At 50.3% G+C, this 15,786-nt stretch overlaps 4 protein-coding genes across 4 annotated transcripts; 2 read left to right on the top strand and 2 right to left on the bottom strand.

Annotated features, from left to right (window-relative positions):
• Nucleotides 1–403: 403 nt before the first annotated feature.
• ENH_00038880 (hypothetical protein, conserved) lies at nt 404–3,906 on the top strand (the record flags this gene model as incomplete). The annotated part of the gene is made up of 9 exons (XM_013580623.1): nt 404–662; nt 804–938; nt 1,071–1,202; nt 1,330–1,485; nt 1,920–2,006; nt 2,185–2,450; nt 2,550–2,585; nt 2,677–2,971; nt 3,086–3,906. 9 exons carry the CDS (start codon nt 404–406, stop codon nt 3,904–3,906), a joined length of 2,187 nt encoding a protein of 728 aa, XP_013436077.1.
• Nucleotides 3,907–4,172: 266 nt separating this feature from the next.
• On the top strand, nt 4,173–9,990 carry ENH_00038870 (hypothetical protein, conserved; the record flags this gene model as incomplete). The annotated part of the gene is made up of 11 exons (XM_013580622.1): nt 4,173–4,230; nt 4,355–4,602; nt 4,833–5,076; nt 5,227–5,654; nt 5,876–6,150; nt 6,265–6,506; nt 6,642–7,034; nt 7,190–7,591; nt 7,701–8,939; nt 9,075–9,590; nt 9,839–9,990. 11 exons carry the CDS (start codon nt 4,173–4,175, stop codon nt 9,988–9,990), a joined length of 4,197 nt encoding a protein of 1,398 aa, XP_013436076.1.
• Nucleotides 9,991–10,242: 252 nt separating this feature from the next.
• ENH_00038860 (hypothetical protein, conserved) lies at nt 10,243–12,639 on the bottom strand (the record flags this gene model as incomplete). The annotated part of the gene is made up of 9 exons (XM_013580621.1): nt 10,243–10,373; nt 10,506–10,773; nt 10,974–11,054; nt 11,207–11,241; nt 11,357–11,504; nt 11,619–11,960; nt 12,069–12,156; nt 12,260–12,402; nt 12,637–12,639. 9 exons carry the CDS (start codon nt 12,637–12,639, stop codon nt 10,243–10,245), a joined length of 1,239 nt encoding a protein of 412 aa, XP_013436075.1.
• Nucleotides 12,640–14,257: 1,618 nt separating this feature from the next.
• Nucleotides 14,258–15,411, bottom strand: ENH_00038850 (AN1-like Zinc finger domain-containing protein, putative; the record flags this gene model as incomplete). Its single annotated transcript, XM_013580620.1, has 3 exons — nt 14,258–14,455; nt 14,590–15,168; nt 15,379–15,411. The coding sequence occupies 3 exons, from the start codon at nt 15,409–15,411 to the stop codon at nt 14,258–14,260; spliced, it is 810 nt and encodes a 269-aa protein (XP_013436074.1).
• Nucleotides 15,412–15,786: the final 375 nt, after the last annotated feature.

Raw genomic sequence — 15,786 nt, 5'->3', positions numbered from 1 at the left:
ATTAGGCGCCAGCAGCAGCAGTGACCTGTAGCCCCATGACAGTCCTTAATTATTGCGAAATTGACAAAAATAATGTTTCAGATAACGGCTAAGAGGGCGCTTTGTACACGACCTGCGTAGTTACCTGAACGGGCCAACCACAGGGGACCAAGGCACCCGAGACACATCCGGATATGTGCAGCCTCAAACACATCACAATACACGCAGCAGCTTCTGAACGGTTAAAATTTGTATTCTTTTTATACGCTTGTTGGCTTTTGCTCTTCAGCTGGGCTCTCCACTAGCTCAGATCGCTCGCTGTGGTGGGCCTAGATGCCCAAGCAGGCCTTGGGAAAACGGACTGCCAGTTCCTTCAGCATGAACCAGGAGGCTTGCTCTTCCGATTCGACATTTACACGTGGAAATGAGACCCGGTAGCACTGCAAGCGCAGTCATTGCGTCTTGGGTCCTCTCGCGATACTGGCCCCTTGCGCAGTGCTCTCACCGCAGTGCATTGCCAGTTCCTACACAAGCAGTTCAACCGCTTAACCGGCCAAATCTGGCATTGATAGACGCTTTAAGAGTCCACTGCAATGAAGTCGAGCTCGATGGAGCATCTTCCTGCCTCAATGCCCTCAAGGACGACGGTAGTGTTGAAGGAACAAGTGTCTCCAACTTAGAGGGTGGGCAGGAATTTGTATTCAGACAAACAAACACACTGGCACAATGTGCGTTATTTCTTCACATGGAATGCAGCATCGAGTCACATTCTCGAAGTCTCTCATGCAGGTTTTCTTCTTCAAGGCATCTGAGGTGTGTCGCAGGTCCTCTCTTGGACTCAAGGGACAATAACTCATTGGTCTCCATGATGGAGACACGCTTTTCACCAACAGATGAGTCTTCTTTGGTCTTATACCACAATATTCTTAGAGAAACGACCAACGGACTGGTCAAGCCGAGTAAGACTGACACAGCGGCTAATCGCCTTTCATCTGATTCTCCTTGCAGCTCCGGCCTAAGCTACTCCGAGAACGGCTTAGCACTCTTGCCACATTTGCCACTACTTTTTTTCCTCATATGGTTTGGTCCAGGCTTTAGCTATTCCCAGACGCACACATCACTACGGTCTCTGGCAGTCACCAACATCATCGTAGGGAGCCTGCTCCCTGACCTGAAGACGAGGCGAAAATTCATGAGAAGGCTCGACAAAGTCATCGAAAAGGGTAACCTGTTTTTTCTCATTGCATCTGGCTAAAGTTTATTATGTACAGGAAATGTGCACGGCTCAGTGAGTGGAACTGCTCTGCAACGCAGACAGTTTTGATTCGAGGCATGCATATTTTCGCGCAGCGGCCCCGAAGAGCAAACCCCAGGAACGAGCCGAGCTCAACAGCGTGCTTAAAGTATTAAAGCATTTCTCAGGAGCTTCCCTTAAACAACTCCGAGTCGACCATGGCTTTATGATGATGACTGAGCACTTGGTTTTCAGCGTAAGAGAAGGGAAACGTGAGTCAATTCCCGTTCACGCCTAACAGCTTTAAAGCTGTGTCGTGTTTAAATATTCGACGCGAATGCTCTGTGTTGTCAGCGTAATGCCAATGGTGCTCTACAACTGCGTGCAGATGGCGGTTTTCTTGGACTGTTTGAGGCCTTGGCCTCTGAATCAATTTTTACTATTGCACACAGCATACTCCACACTGGAGTAAGCTTAGGCTTCTCATTCAAGCCGATGCTTCATTCGGGGCTGCACCTGGTCCAAGGGTGCCTTAAGATTGCCATGACTATTCAGAGTATTGCAGGCCCCGCACTGTTCTTACCCGGAGGAGTTGTGGGGACAATCCTCCAGTATTTTCTCCGAGCACTAAATTTGATTTTTTTCCCCCCACTCCTAGCTATCACTGGTGGTCTCGCAGGAGCAATGGGGGTCGCTTGCTTATTGGGTATTCCACCCCTCTTTGAACAGCTGTACAACTTTGCGAAGACTAAGGTTCTTAAAGGCGTAAGGGCTGTCTTTAAGCACGCACAGCGTAAGCTCGATCCCTTCACAGTTCCTCAGTTCCTCCCCTTGTGTATTTAAGTGACGCCTTTCTGCTGCCTAAGAGCTTCTCACAACGCTGGCAGGAAAACAAAGTGGGCTTCAAAGCAGTGGCCTCACCCCAATTTTTGAAGACGACGACACTATTGGAGTGTTCCTTTTGATTTCAGTTTTTCGGCTTAGAAACGACCCTCATGGATCCACTCTTTTGAAGAGCTCCTTCAGCAGTAGATATCTGGCAATGCTTACCAAGCTCTGGCAGCTCGACTCAGTCGGTGTGGAAGCCCTTGATGTAACTGTCTCACAAACGACGTTTTCAAGCGAGGTATTCTCTGTCGGATTTATGAACGGAGTAATCGACTTCGCCAAGGAGTATTCATCGTTAGTGGAAGAGGACTACCTCCCGGGCTACGAAGAAGAAACGACGAAATGCTACGTACGTATGAAGGGCTCTGATGCGATATTTCACGAGTACTCCCCACGCTGCCGCTTAATTTTAATGAGTCGCACTGTCAGCTTGTGTGTGCGGGAACAGGAACAAGACAAGCTGCTTGCAAAGACCAAAATTATCGTAAGTTCAGGCACTGTACTAAAGCGTTTCGTCTGCTGAGACCACATGATTTGAAAGAAATACTTTACCGGTGGCTGGTCCATGTCTGCAGTGCGAAGGAGCCTTCCGACGCATGGAAGTTTTTTTGGCTAGGTCTACAGAAGTCCTGAATTTCATAAGCTGGATGTCACTCCGAGACCACATTACAGATTTGCTGCTTATGGTATACAACACAGCTAAAGTTTCGCTTGAAGCGCAAACACGGCAAGGTGGACACATTACTATTGAAACACTGAGAGCCAAATTCGGCAAAGATAGCTTGAAGCAATCACTGGCACAGAATATCTTAATCAAGCCACGGATGCAAAGAGACGTCCACAATATCACTGCGGGAGTGGCAGGCATTGGTGAGGAGGTTTTCTCCAGTCCCTTTGTTGCAACGTAGCTTCCTTCGCTGCTTTTGCCGCAGTGTCAAACGAGCTGCATGCTCGTACGTTCTTTCGTGTTTGCGTTGTTCGCAGTTGCCTTCTTTCAGCTGCGCAAGCTTCACCAGTGGAAACCGAGGCCGGTAGATCGAACAAGAAGAGCCAACGGATCCTCCTCTGGAACTGCTTCTGAGCAAACTAGCACTGAAGGCAAGCCTGAAGACTTGTCCTTAGTAGGACAGAGACTAGAAGCCTTCACTGATGTGGATATGCCTCCTGAATTGGAAAGGGCAGCTCCGGAGTTCAAAAACGCAAACGACACTACTGTGACATCCACAGAGGCTACTTTGTTGGAAATGTATTCGAAAAAGAGGGACATGTTGATGATGTCCCTCTTACGGAGGTCTGTGGGAAAGCTTGTTAAGGCGTTCAGTAGTATTTTTGGAAGGCTACAAAAGATGTTTCGGGCCACTGTAGGCCGTGGTAGAGTCCATTTGTGCAGGCGATCTGACCGACAACCATGCTTCAACGCAGACGAAGCGACGAAGTCGAGATTTGCTGTTTTGCAGTTTATTTTGGCAGCCCACCTGGGTGTGCACGTTGGACCAAACGAGAAACTTGGGGAATCGCTGCAAGAACTGAAGAAAGATTTCATGGCATTCTTTAAGGACTCAGCATGGTTTCGCTACCGTACTCGAACCCTCAAAGTTTTTCAACGGAGAACCCGGTGGGGTCTTGACATCTTGATTGACTATATATTTCCAGAGCAGAAAGGTCAGGGAAAAAAGGGCAATCCCATTTCGAAAGAAGCCCTATCTCTTATTGAACAAGCAGGTACTGCTTTCGCAGATTATGTAGCCATTCACTCCACGATCATATATACCCTTTCACGCACTTCCGTTGATTCACGGCATTGAAAGTATGCTCGCGTGCGTCGAAATTGTGCGAATGTTTCCAGTGACCTCCAATCAAATGGCAGCGGATACAGTTATTCGAAGGCTCGTGAGTATACTCCTTTGCTGCCAGATGAGATCAGCCAGTCGTCGTACGAGTATCAACGACAATATTTTGTAGCTAAGGTTTATGACCTAGGAAATATGACTCAGAGCATTGAATGGCCAACATTACGCTGCAGACCCCTTTATGCACTCAGTTCAGGTTGACCCGCCTTCAATGCATCAAAATGGGGACACTTCTCGTGATGACAACCGATTTGGGGAAAGCCAAAATATTCAGGCCAGGTACGCACATTTTTTACCACGTTGAATGAGATCTTCGCAGCAACTTGGAGCTAAGCAGCAGTTCACAAAGAAGCATTCAAAGAACAAGTAGAGTGCTTGTATTCGGTGTGATGCGCATACACAGAACCTGCTTTGGCGCCTGATGTGAGACAAAAGCTGTGCACGCCTGAGCACGAATTTGTTAAATTTACTGCCTGGTACACACAAAATGACGTGGGAGGCAAACTGAAGGTACCAGGCCTAGCGGACATAAATGGCTACATTGTTGACTCCACAGTTGTCCTGAAGGCCAAACATGAAGATGAGAATGCTGCCCTCCTCATAGAAGCAGCACTCTGGTCAAAAGGCATTCCACGGGTTGACGCGTTGATGGTAAAACGCAGTGACGTAGTTTAAGTGCTCATTCTCTAGTGAAGCACCTTATTCATTACACCAGAAATGTAAAACCCTCTAAATAGAGCAGTCAGATATAAAGAATTCACTTTTCCTGGCGGTTTGTGGAGACCGAATCTGAATACCGATAATGCAGGAACGAGATTTAAATGACGACCAAGGCATTCCGCATACGGCCTGATTGTGGCTTCCGGCTGGTTGCTTTTCAGGCAGCAGATATCTTAGTTGCAACAAAAAGGATGCTCTATAGCGAAGAAAGCTGGGAAGCGTTTCTTAATAACACCACTCCGACGGAGTTGGATTTCGTCCAACAGAGCCTGTCCAATGGAATGCAGCTGGACAGCACGAAGTTTGGTGTTGAAAGTGGGAAGGCTCTCTATTCTTTTGACCTTTCCGCTGAAGGGCTCCTGGAGCTGCTTGTTAGGTCGCTTGAGTCGACCGTCATTACAGCAGGTGCGGAGTCCACCAGTACCTAAGCAGTGTGCCCAAACCTTGGAACGAGAGTAGCACGCTTATGTCCCTATATCCCTGTAGCACCTGTAGTAAAGAAGTAGCATTCTACGACTGGCAGAGATTACGTCTTTGCCATCTGCTTGCGCTTAGGGAGCCTAAATGCGGGCTTGTCTGATTTGGCACTAATAGTGCCAGCTACTCTCGGTCTGGAGGCTTTGAAGTTGGCAGAGAAGAATGTCACAGGCTTAACGAGCATGTTAAGTAAATTTCAGCTACTTCTGTGGGATGAGTATGCATCAAGGAGGCAACCAACTACAGAAAGGCCTATTTCTTCTCACTTGGAAACCTCAGGATACTCTAGTACATCTCGAGAGCCAGCAGGTAGCGGCAAAACCTCAATCAGTGAAGCCTTCTCTCGTGAGGAGGGAGCAAAGGGTGCATACTTTGAAGATTTGTGCGAAGAGTTACACATGAGAGCAAGCACAAGCCCAGACGAGAAGGGCCTTGCCAAACTCACAGCCCATGATGCTGGTGTTATACAGTGCTCCCTGCTTCGCTTCCTCGGAAAGCGCCACATGGTTTGTAGCTTCAGAAAAGCAGAGCAGCGTCCTCTAAGTTGAATCACAGCTTGTGTGTGTAAAAAACTGTTGGCAGTAGTAAGATTAACAAGTAGGCCCTGTGGTGGCCCATCAGTAGTCTGTGTACTATGAAGAGATCCGAACTTTCCCCAATTATTTGTATTTTGGGAAATTTCTCGGTACAACTGCCTACACCAAGGATTTTTGGGCGGTATTCGCAGGGTAATCCGAGTCCCAAGGAGAAGGAGGCTGCCTTCAGATATCTGCATGAAGTAACTCAGCTTCTTCGCAGAGCAAAGAAAAGCAATAGGTATTCATGGAAAACGTATTTAAATGCCAGGCCCAGACGCAGAGGCGATAGTCGAGCGCAAGCAGCTTCAGTTCAGGCAGCCATTAGACGCTCCCTCGCCACTCTGAAAAAGCAGATTACTCAAGGCGCAGGGCGCGTGGCTCACAAGATAAGAAGCGCAGCAGCAAAACGCGTGTTTGGGGTTCGGTAAGCAGTGACGCTTTCCCTCTTGCTTCCGCATGGCCTCAGTGAGCCACTTTCCTTGCCTTCAAATTCAATGAGCCTGCTGTTGCGCATTGGCTGCCACATTTTTCTTCTCAGGGCGCTCAATATTTTGAGAGGTCCCGAGTTTCTACGCACTCTGCATCTCGCAGCAGTGGAGACATTCGCTGACCAGGCCTTGTTTCCCAGCAAAATGCTGATTCATCCGACAACCCTCGCTGCCTTCACACGCCTTCGCACAATCACAAAGTTCGAAGTACTGCCTATTATGGATCGGATTGAAGGAACAGAGGTCGTTACGCAAATGAAAATGATGCCCACGCCGTCCCCTTCAATGAAAAGTGAGCAAGCACAGAGCTGGAAACTAGCTTGTCTGCTCCCAGTTAGTTTCGCCATTAAAAGGAAGAACTCACGTGTCAACGCTAGAGACTACCTTCTACATCAGGAAGAATGTGAAACTGCATGTGCATCTACAGGGCTAATAAAACAACTCAGAATTCAGCTGGAAAACGACCGCATTAAACTAGGCATCGATTATAAGCGCCATGTACGGCAGTGCGCTGGATTTCTGTCACTCCTGCACATAACATCGGCCGCTCCAGCCTTCGTGGGGTCGCATCTTTCCCATCTGTTTTCTCGCTTCGCCTTGCTCCTGGACCGATCGACACCAAGGGACAAAGGCAACTACTTCATCACGGAGAGGAACCTGGCTTATTTGGAGCCAGCAAGCATAAAGCTGGTGCTTAAAGTAGGGGATGCACTAACTTTATTTGAAAAGTCCGCGATGGTGTCTCCGACGGAACTACGCCTTCACCGGACTCTAGGGCTGCTTAGTAACGTTTCACCAGCGAGCCTCCCGTTAGCTGCCGGTAAGGCGAAACCCGACGAAAAGTAGTCACGAATGCGAGCACCTATGCGTTGCTGTCCTCGGACCCTTACATGTGTACAACCAAGAGGCCTTCTTCTGCCTTAGGTATGTGGGGGAAAATGTAGTCGCGTATGATTTTCTGCTTCGAAATTGCAGCTGGCGGAAAGCTTCATCGTCCTCGGCTTAGTCATGCGAGCATGTTTCTGTTTTGCAACCTAGCGATTCCCGTGCTCGATCATCCAAACCATCAAAGAAGAAGAGAAGCAGGCGTGAAGCAGCTGGAAGAGCTGCGGCAACTGCTTGTCACATCTAAACTGCCGCTGTATTTCCAGGCCAACAAAGAAACCACCTCACAAGCTCTCGAGTTTCATAACTTAGAGTCACTTATCCGCGCAGCACAACGGGTGAAAATCTACAGTGAAACTGCACGACAGCCTGAAATGACTGCAGGATTCCTGCTGCATGCACCGCTGATGAAAGCGCTTGAAATTATGGGCCTGGGACCTGAGGCTGTGGGAGATGACTTCATCGCTTCCCCGCTGCAATGCACGCCAGAAGGTAAGGTTCCTGTAACTCAAAAGTAATTCGTTTCAATTTTAAGTAGTAGGGTTTGCAACTTCGTGGGAATCCAGCTGAAGGGAAACGAGTTGGTGGCTTTCGTTTTCAGATAGAAGCTCCGGGACATCGTACACCATTCCTATCAACGGGTCGAGCCGCCTGAGGATGATAACGTCAGTACTACTCCAGATCGGGGATGCAGAAGACGTATTAGACAGCCTGAACATTGGTGCCGTAAACACAGGCAGAGGGGACACCGAAGCTTCCCCAAAGGTCAAAACTGTGAGCCGTGCGCAATCCATCCGGTACCCTGCAAACGAAGGAAGCCCACTAGATGCTGCACGGAAAAACTTTCACAAGTCGGAAGTCTCAGGCAGTGACCTATCGAAGCGGACAGAAGAGTACAAACAAATTTCGGCATTGGAAGTAAAACCTCAACGAGGGTTCCAGGACGAAAGTACACTTTTAGCGACAAAAGCTACCGACACGCTGAAGCCACCCACAATGAACCCTAGCTCCAAGGAATCGCGAGACTCTGATAACCCTGGAGAATCTGACGCGGTTGAGACTGAAAAGAAGTACACTGGCGGCTACTCCGTAGATATGGCCATAAAAGCACAGAAAGAAAGTCTCGAAAACGCGAAGGCGACTGTAGCACACTTGAAAGAGCAAGCCATACTCTTTGAAGCACACTGTTCCACATTTGTATCTACTTTCCACACATTGCTGTCAATAGCTCAGCTTCCCTCCCGCTTGTATAGTGAAATATCCACTCGCTTTGTTGACGAGCTAGCTACGGTCATCCTTGGAGGTCCCAGAAAGAAACAACGGCGATTTGTGCACCACGTTGGACTACTGTTGCGAAGGAACCGGCGGAATCGAAGAGTGGTCAGCGGGACTAATGCGAAGGCCTCAGTTGGATCGGCAGCATCAAGAGCAGACAAAAGCAACGCCCCATTCTTCACTGCCTTTCTGCCCTCGTCGATGAAGGCTGCCCTTGACGGAACCCGCAAAAGGTGGAAAGGCCTTTTGGCGACAGACTATTTAGCTGTGAGGAGCGCAGCATGTAAACAGGATGCAGATCTTTGGTTGAAGGATGAAATTGAGACAAATGCACAGTCTCCCGAAACAGCAGCAGAGTCCCTGATGGCAGATAGCACAGTTTTACCTCCGCAGCTTCAGGCAAGCCATAGGGGCCGACAGGAACTCTGCGTCCATCCGCTTTGGCTAGAACTGCGCTCCAGAATCACAGTGGAACAAGATGCATTGGAAACAGAACAGCTGTTTTCATATTTTTTTCGCATGGGGATTGATAACGTCACCATAATTCAGAGAACTGTGGATCAAGGTAATAGAAAATGAGCACATTTTATCATTTCCTGAAGTACTGCGGTCCTGGAAAGCCACGTCTTCGGCGTCACAGTGAGGCAGCCAACCTTACTACCAGCTGAGCTTCCACTGTTTCATGCTTTGTTTGCTGCAGTTCTTCTGGACCAACTATGGAATAAGTTAGTCTCCATGGGTGTCCTGGGCGTCACAGCTTCCCCAGAAGCATCTACAACTGCCCGCGAGAGAATGCACAAGGTGGTAGCAGCTGTCAGCAAGAAAAGTCCGTTCATGGCCGTTCAACCAGTACGCGACCTAGTTTCGACAGTTCTGGAAAAATTGCTGCAAACGCCAAGCATGACCAAGGACGAGCTTCGAGAGATGCTGAAGCAGCTGCAGATCGACGCAGTCGAGCGCGCAGCGGCATTTTTACTGAGCAGAACAGCGGGAATAGAACAAGATGCAGCCGAGGAAGCAGTGGGAAACCTTGTCAGCTCGCAGACTGCTGATATTGTCGAAACAGACTTCTCCCCAGGAGAGGAGCCACTCACATCAAATTTGCAGGAGTGGCTGGTCCAGATGTACTTCGTTGCTGACTCGCTGCTGCTTCTTTCACGACCCTCAGTCTTCAATCCGGCCGTTGTTTTGCTTGGAATACTCAACAAAATAACAAGTAAGGTACAGCAGACGGCGTAGCCTCTGTTGCTTAGGTGTTGGAGGCAGTGTTGCATTCCTTCAGGACAGTACATTATTCTGTTCTTGCTGCTCATACTGCTCATAGCGGGCTCGACTGGAATGTGCCTCTCACAAAACCACCAGACTTCAGGTCCTTTTTCCCATGAATACTCCGTGCGTTTTGTTATGCTTTGTCTCATCATATGCGCTGTCTTGCTGTTTTGCTCTTGTGTACTGCTTCCACAGACCCCAAGTCCCATGTGTACAGCATGTGGCGCAAAGCTTTCAAGACCACACGCCAACTAGCAATCTCTTCTCTTGAGTTGTTACTGCGCCTTCCTCGCGCCTACGTCCGTTACTATCACGAGCGTTCTACCGGCAAGACGGTAAAAGAATGAAGATGCGTGTAGCTTCATAGTGCAAGCCACTGCGCGCTATGTGTAACGATCAACTAGCTACGTGGCTTTGACTGATAAGCCCTAATCCATTTTACATGGCTGTCTGCATAATTGTCAAAACAACACTTCAACACGTTTGAGAAAGATATTGGGCCCCCAGGAGGCATTCCCCTGGCTAGTACTTCGCCTGACCCATGCCACGCCCCGCACCTTCTGCTGCGGGTCGTTCATTTGTCATTTGTGTTTAGTGCACTAATTGGTGCTGCCGTTTCGTGCGGCACTGCTAGCCTCTTCCTGTTTCGCGTTTGCCAGTGCCATGAACTCCGCTGCTCGTTCATCGCTGGAGAAGCGAATGCGATAAAATGTCGTATCCTTTGCGTCCTCTGAGTAATAGCAACAGAGACTTTTGAAGCACAATATGAACAAACAACACCGAACCACCCAAGGCAAAACTAACAGCAAACAGCTGTAAATTTACAGGATACGCCTAAAATCTCCACAGACTGCACACTGACTTGCATCGAGCTTGAGGCCTGTAAATTCCACAGTATTCATCTTCAACGGAATGTCTTTAAGCTCGTCCTTTGCTGCCGCATCTCCGCCATCTGGTGCCGCTGCCGCGCCTGATGATACTGCTTTTGTCCCCGCTGCAACTGCAGAACGCTCAACTGGATGCCTGAATTTGACAGTTGATGGCAACACTGGTGAATTAAGGCGCAGACGGCCGGTCCGATTAACGAAAAACAGTATGCGCGCATTGGGCAGGCCTTCTTCTTCTCCTTTCTGAAAAACGGAAGATCATCTTGAGCGAAAGGGAGAAATCAACCTTGTTGGATACAAAAATAACCAACAGGCAATAACCTATCATCTACGCCAGCTGCACATGTTATAACAAGACCAGCTGCAGCATCTTTTCCTCGCAAGGACAATCGGCAAATAGTCTAGCAGCACCAGCAACTCAAAAGGCTTGCCTTGGGCGTAACAAAGTCAACCTTCCCGTCTAGAGGCGGCTTCGGTGTCCACACTTTATTTGCAATATCGAAGCACTGCATGCGACAGTCGCGCTGAAACGGAAGCAAAGATGAAAGCAATAATTTCCTCTGAGAATCTGAAGGACGGCTGCAGCAGGACCACGGTGCACGGTAAATGAACAACGCCACTCAGACGGCGGAAAGCCGAAGAGGCGTTCGGTGCAGTAATCCACGGAGCCTCTTACGTCTGTAAAAATGACCTCTTCTTTGCTGTCGACGGCTGAAACAGAGAAAGACATCGCAACAGTCACAACTGCACATTTTCCCCACCGCTCTTACAGACAGAGCAAAACACCACGGGCACTTCTGTGAATGCTGCCATAGCCCGTGCTTACTTGTAGTTACCACAGTTGGCTCCTCTGGTGGTGGCACATCGGTCTCGTCTGCTTCAGCTGACGCAGATCCTGAAGAGCCCCCCAAAAGAGATGAGTGCCCCTCCACAGGGCCCCCAGACGGTAAGAGAAACGAGTTGCCCGAAGGGCCCTGGACAGCAGGCAGATAACAACTTGAACCGGAATGACAAAAGACACCGCAACACATGGCATAACCTCCCCTGATTTCAAGCAGAAAAACACGCAGTGGTCAGTCGCGACTCACAAGCGCTCCAAACGGACTGACGAACGCTGGGGTTCCTTTGAGCAAGGAACCAAATATGCCTCCACCACTAGTGTTGGTGCTGGGGTTGCTATCTGCCGCTGTCTTCCCGTTGGCATCCGCAGCAGAAACTCCATCAGTAGCCGATACACTTGCTGACGCGGGCACTGTCGCTCCAGCAGATGTGTCCGCTGCAGCTGGGGCTGCAGGAGCCGCGTCACCACTGGTGCCCACATCTGCTGATGATATCGCTGACGCTGTGACGGGAGTAGTCACAATTTCAGGTGCACTTGCTGCAGGAGTCCCAGGGGACTCTTCCTTTTCCGAGACTGCAACAGGAGTTTCCTGATACACGCGAAATGCAGAATACGAAGGCCATATCACGGATGAAACCTGTTAGAGCAGTGAAGGCGCCGAAAACTTCTAGTGTGCGAGGGTACGGCCCCAACCCACCTTGTTTTCTACAGAGGCCTCCTTCGTCGACTGCTGCTCATGGCAACTAACCACGGGAGGTGCGTGCGTCCGGACGATCTTGAGCCGGCTATTTACACAGCAGCACAACGACGGCAGCTGTACACCAGCTGCAACAACGCCAACCGGCACCTCGTCTGCTTATAGCTCTACGTAGGTAGTGTGAAAATTACCGTCTGTTCTTCAAAGTGTTGGCGTCCGCATCCTTCAGATCAAGGGAGCTTCCTGTCTCTGCCACTTCCGCCTCCTCCGGCTCGCCCTGCAGCTGGTCCTTGGTGAGTTGCGTAGACGGCTTGCGCTTGCTGCATGCACTCTCCTGCACGTCACAAACAGGCAAGCGAAGAATTCAACCCGTAAGTCTGCCACACTTGAAGCAAAGGCACGAGAAGGAGCAAGCAACGGAGACGCCCTGCGGTTCCCGCTGGCAAAGTTGCACAATGGCAGAGGAGCCACATCTGGATTTTCTACTAAAAACCAGCGGTTAAAATGTAAGACGCCTAGTAGAAGTAGCGAGAGAGGCAAGAACACAGGGGAGAGCCGCATGAAATACCATTTTGTCTCGTAGCAAGCTACGTCTAATGGCGGTCCCTGTTGATAAGTAAAATTGAAAGCAGCGTCTAGGTTCTGTTTTCTAGTATACTAATAGCAAGTGATTTCTTAACTTAGTACCTATTGTGGACAGATCCACAACAGCCATTTCCCCTCCAACCAACTGGTCCCCACTACCAGAACCCTGCATGCACACTAGCAGGGTTGGCTGCCAACCCACGGTCAACAAACGAAAAAGAATCGCAGGGAAGCAGAAAACTTGCGTCTTGTGTGTGTTGGTTTGAGGCGCCAGTGTTTCATTGAAGTTACTTTCTAAACTACACACATGACGCCCCGTGCCCTTGCCCACTGCGGGGACTCTTCAGTTCACGGCGGTATCTGCTCGCTAAACCGAGCCGTCCTGTCTTCATGATAAGTACTGTAGAAGTATATTGGCAGCACAGCTAGAGCGTAAACTAATGGAGCTCAGGGAGCCCTGCAGCGCTGCAGGGGGAAGCCATATGTATGGGAGGCGCCGACATTCTGGCCAGGTTGTTCCTCTCAAACGGCTACAAAAGGAGCGAGCGGAGGAGGCACTGGGAGTTTGACTGCGAATAGTGGGGAACTATCCACTGGTGGAGTCCCGTGGTTACCTCACTAGGTACCACCACGCCTCCCCAAGCATGCCTCCCTCACCTACCTAACGCCCCTTACCTACCTGTTGTCTTAGATGGCTTACATGGCCTTACATGCTCCTGCCTATATTGGAACGGCAAACTAAACACTTGCCCCGAGATGTACACATTCCCCGTGGCCGCATGGCCTTACCTTCCAGACTTCCTATACAAGATTCAATGGGCCCCGCACCTATCTCACGATCTAAGTTCAGCGATACGCGCAAAATTGTAGCCCTTATCTACATATTATGTTAAAAGTGCGACTGCTTGATGTTCGCTTCGTCTTGGTTTCAGCGAGTCCGGCCCGCCGTACACGCCAATGAGAGAAAGCCCAGACAGAATGCCAGCATATAGGAGTTGCAGTACATACATTTTATATACATGTACATAAACAAACATACTATTCGATGTGGCCACACCCGCAATGTACATGCACCGGAACCACTTGTGAATGTACGTGCAATGTGTGTCCGTGCATGAAAGGATACGCACATGTGAATATACATATGTATAAAAGACAAACAGCCGATCGGGTGCTCTGCCTCTGCGTTTTCTGCACCCGTTTGCTTCGGGAAGCGGCAACACCAACCATCCCAAACACAGGTGTATGTATATATACCATGTACAAGCAACTGGATGATGCGTATACAGTATTAGACGACATGTACACTCCAGGAGCCAGCAAACAGATGCGCCGTCAGATACTTCAACATGGCAGCCAACTGGCTCGACCTCCAGGAAGGAGCCACCGCCTCAGCTCCCCAGCTGCTGCAGCAGCACACGTGGGCGCAGCAACAGAACAACAGTTACAACAACAGACGGTACGAACAAAACTCAGCTACTCGCCGTTGTATTTTCTGCGCCGATGCACACTGCACAACGCAGAATTGCTAGTGCTGCTGCTGCTGCCGCATGCCACGGCGTACCCTTGCGACGCGACCGGCCAACGAGCGCTGTCGTCCGCGCTCAAAGCTTCTGGAGTTTGTCTGCAACGACTTTATTGTTTTGCTTCCTCAGCTGCTCGCGCTCGAACGCCTTGTAGTCAAACACGCACCCATGCGTATCGGCGTAGCGGTGCTCCCCGCAGAAGGCGAAACCGCAGCGGCACACAAAACCCAACAGCCCAACCTTCTTGTTGCACTTGTGGCAACGCGATGTTTTTCCCTGCAATAACCGCAGCATCAGCAAACTACGCCAAGGAGCGTACCAAGCGGAACTTTCTCAAGGAGCTCTTTATGGCCAACCAACCAACGAATACTCACAACTCATGAACACATAGCACATGACGCTTTACATACCCTGCCTTGACTTGAAGACGCTGGTGCAGAGGCAGGGGAGGGGGGTGCTGCAGTGTCTGTGCTCTCGACAGGAGAGGAGCTTGTCATGCTAGTTGCGGCTGCTGCTGCTGCTGTCGCTGCTCCTGCTTCTGGCGTTGCTGCTACGCCAGGTTGGGGCTCTGACGCCGTTGAAGGCATTGCGGCCGGGGCTAGTCCAACTGCAGCAGCATCATCAGTAACAGCTTCTTGAGTAGGTGCAGTTGCCTCTTCGCTACAGCTCTCCGCCGCCACAGTAGCCGCAGCAGCTGTTGCTTCTGTCGCTGCAACAGCAGCAGGCACTATGGCATCTGACGGCTCCGTAACTGCCTTCAGCTGTGAACGTGCGGAGCTGGACTGCTCTGCGGGAACTGCTGACGACGTGTCTCCAGCAACATCGCCGGCGTTTTGCTGTTGCTGAGGCAGTGCGCGTCTGCAAGCAGCAGCAGCTGTAGCAGCTGCACTTTCCGCCTTCAAGAATTCCCGGTAACATTTTGAACAGAGGTTGCGGTTAGCTGGGCTGCCGTAGAAGCCGCAGTTCTTCGCACACAAGGGTGGGGCAGACTGCAGCACACGAAATAGGTGCAGCAGCAACGGCAGACCTACAATGCCACCAACAGATATGATCAAACACGATGGTATATAGAGCTGTGTCAGAACGAAACAACGTGACAGCATCAGTCTACAAGGAGAGATCACTGCTAAAGCAACAACCCACAACCACCGAACCCCTGAGGTGCGTTTGCCCATACTGCTGCTGCTGCTGCTGCTTACAGGCCTTTCGTTTTCGTGTTGCTCTGAGCTCATCTTGGCTGGGAAAGGGAGGAACCGTAGCCGTTCCGTCGTCGCCGTGCTGTCAAGCCGATACGTCCAAGGCTGCCACTTCAAACGAGGGACTTCTGCTTCACGCAGAAACTATCTGCTTTTGCTACCGCTCGTTCACGTGTTGTCGGCCACAGAGGGCGGCGAGAGCGCTCCAGTCAGCAGATTCTGCTGCTGACGCCAGGGACAGCAGCAGCTGTTTGTGCGTTTTGATAACCTCCGTGAAGGCCGTTGCTGCTTCAGCAACAGCGTGATCAGAAGCCAGTTTCCTTTTCGTTCCCGCGACTTCCTCCGTCGCTGCCGCACCCTCCGCCGCAACTGCCACGGCGCCTCCAGCAAACCACCGAGATAGTTGCCGCA

The sequence above is a fragment of the Eimeria necatrix genome, genomic scaffold, assembly GCF_000499385.1.
Source record: "Eimeria necatrix Houghton genomic scaffold, Enh_scaff285, whole genome shotgun sequence".
NCBI lineage: Eukaryota > Apicomplexa > Conoidasida > Eucoccidiorida > Eimeriidae > Eimeria > Eimeria necatrix.
This window is presented reverse-complemented; position numbering and strand designations above follow the sequence as displayed.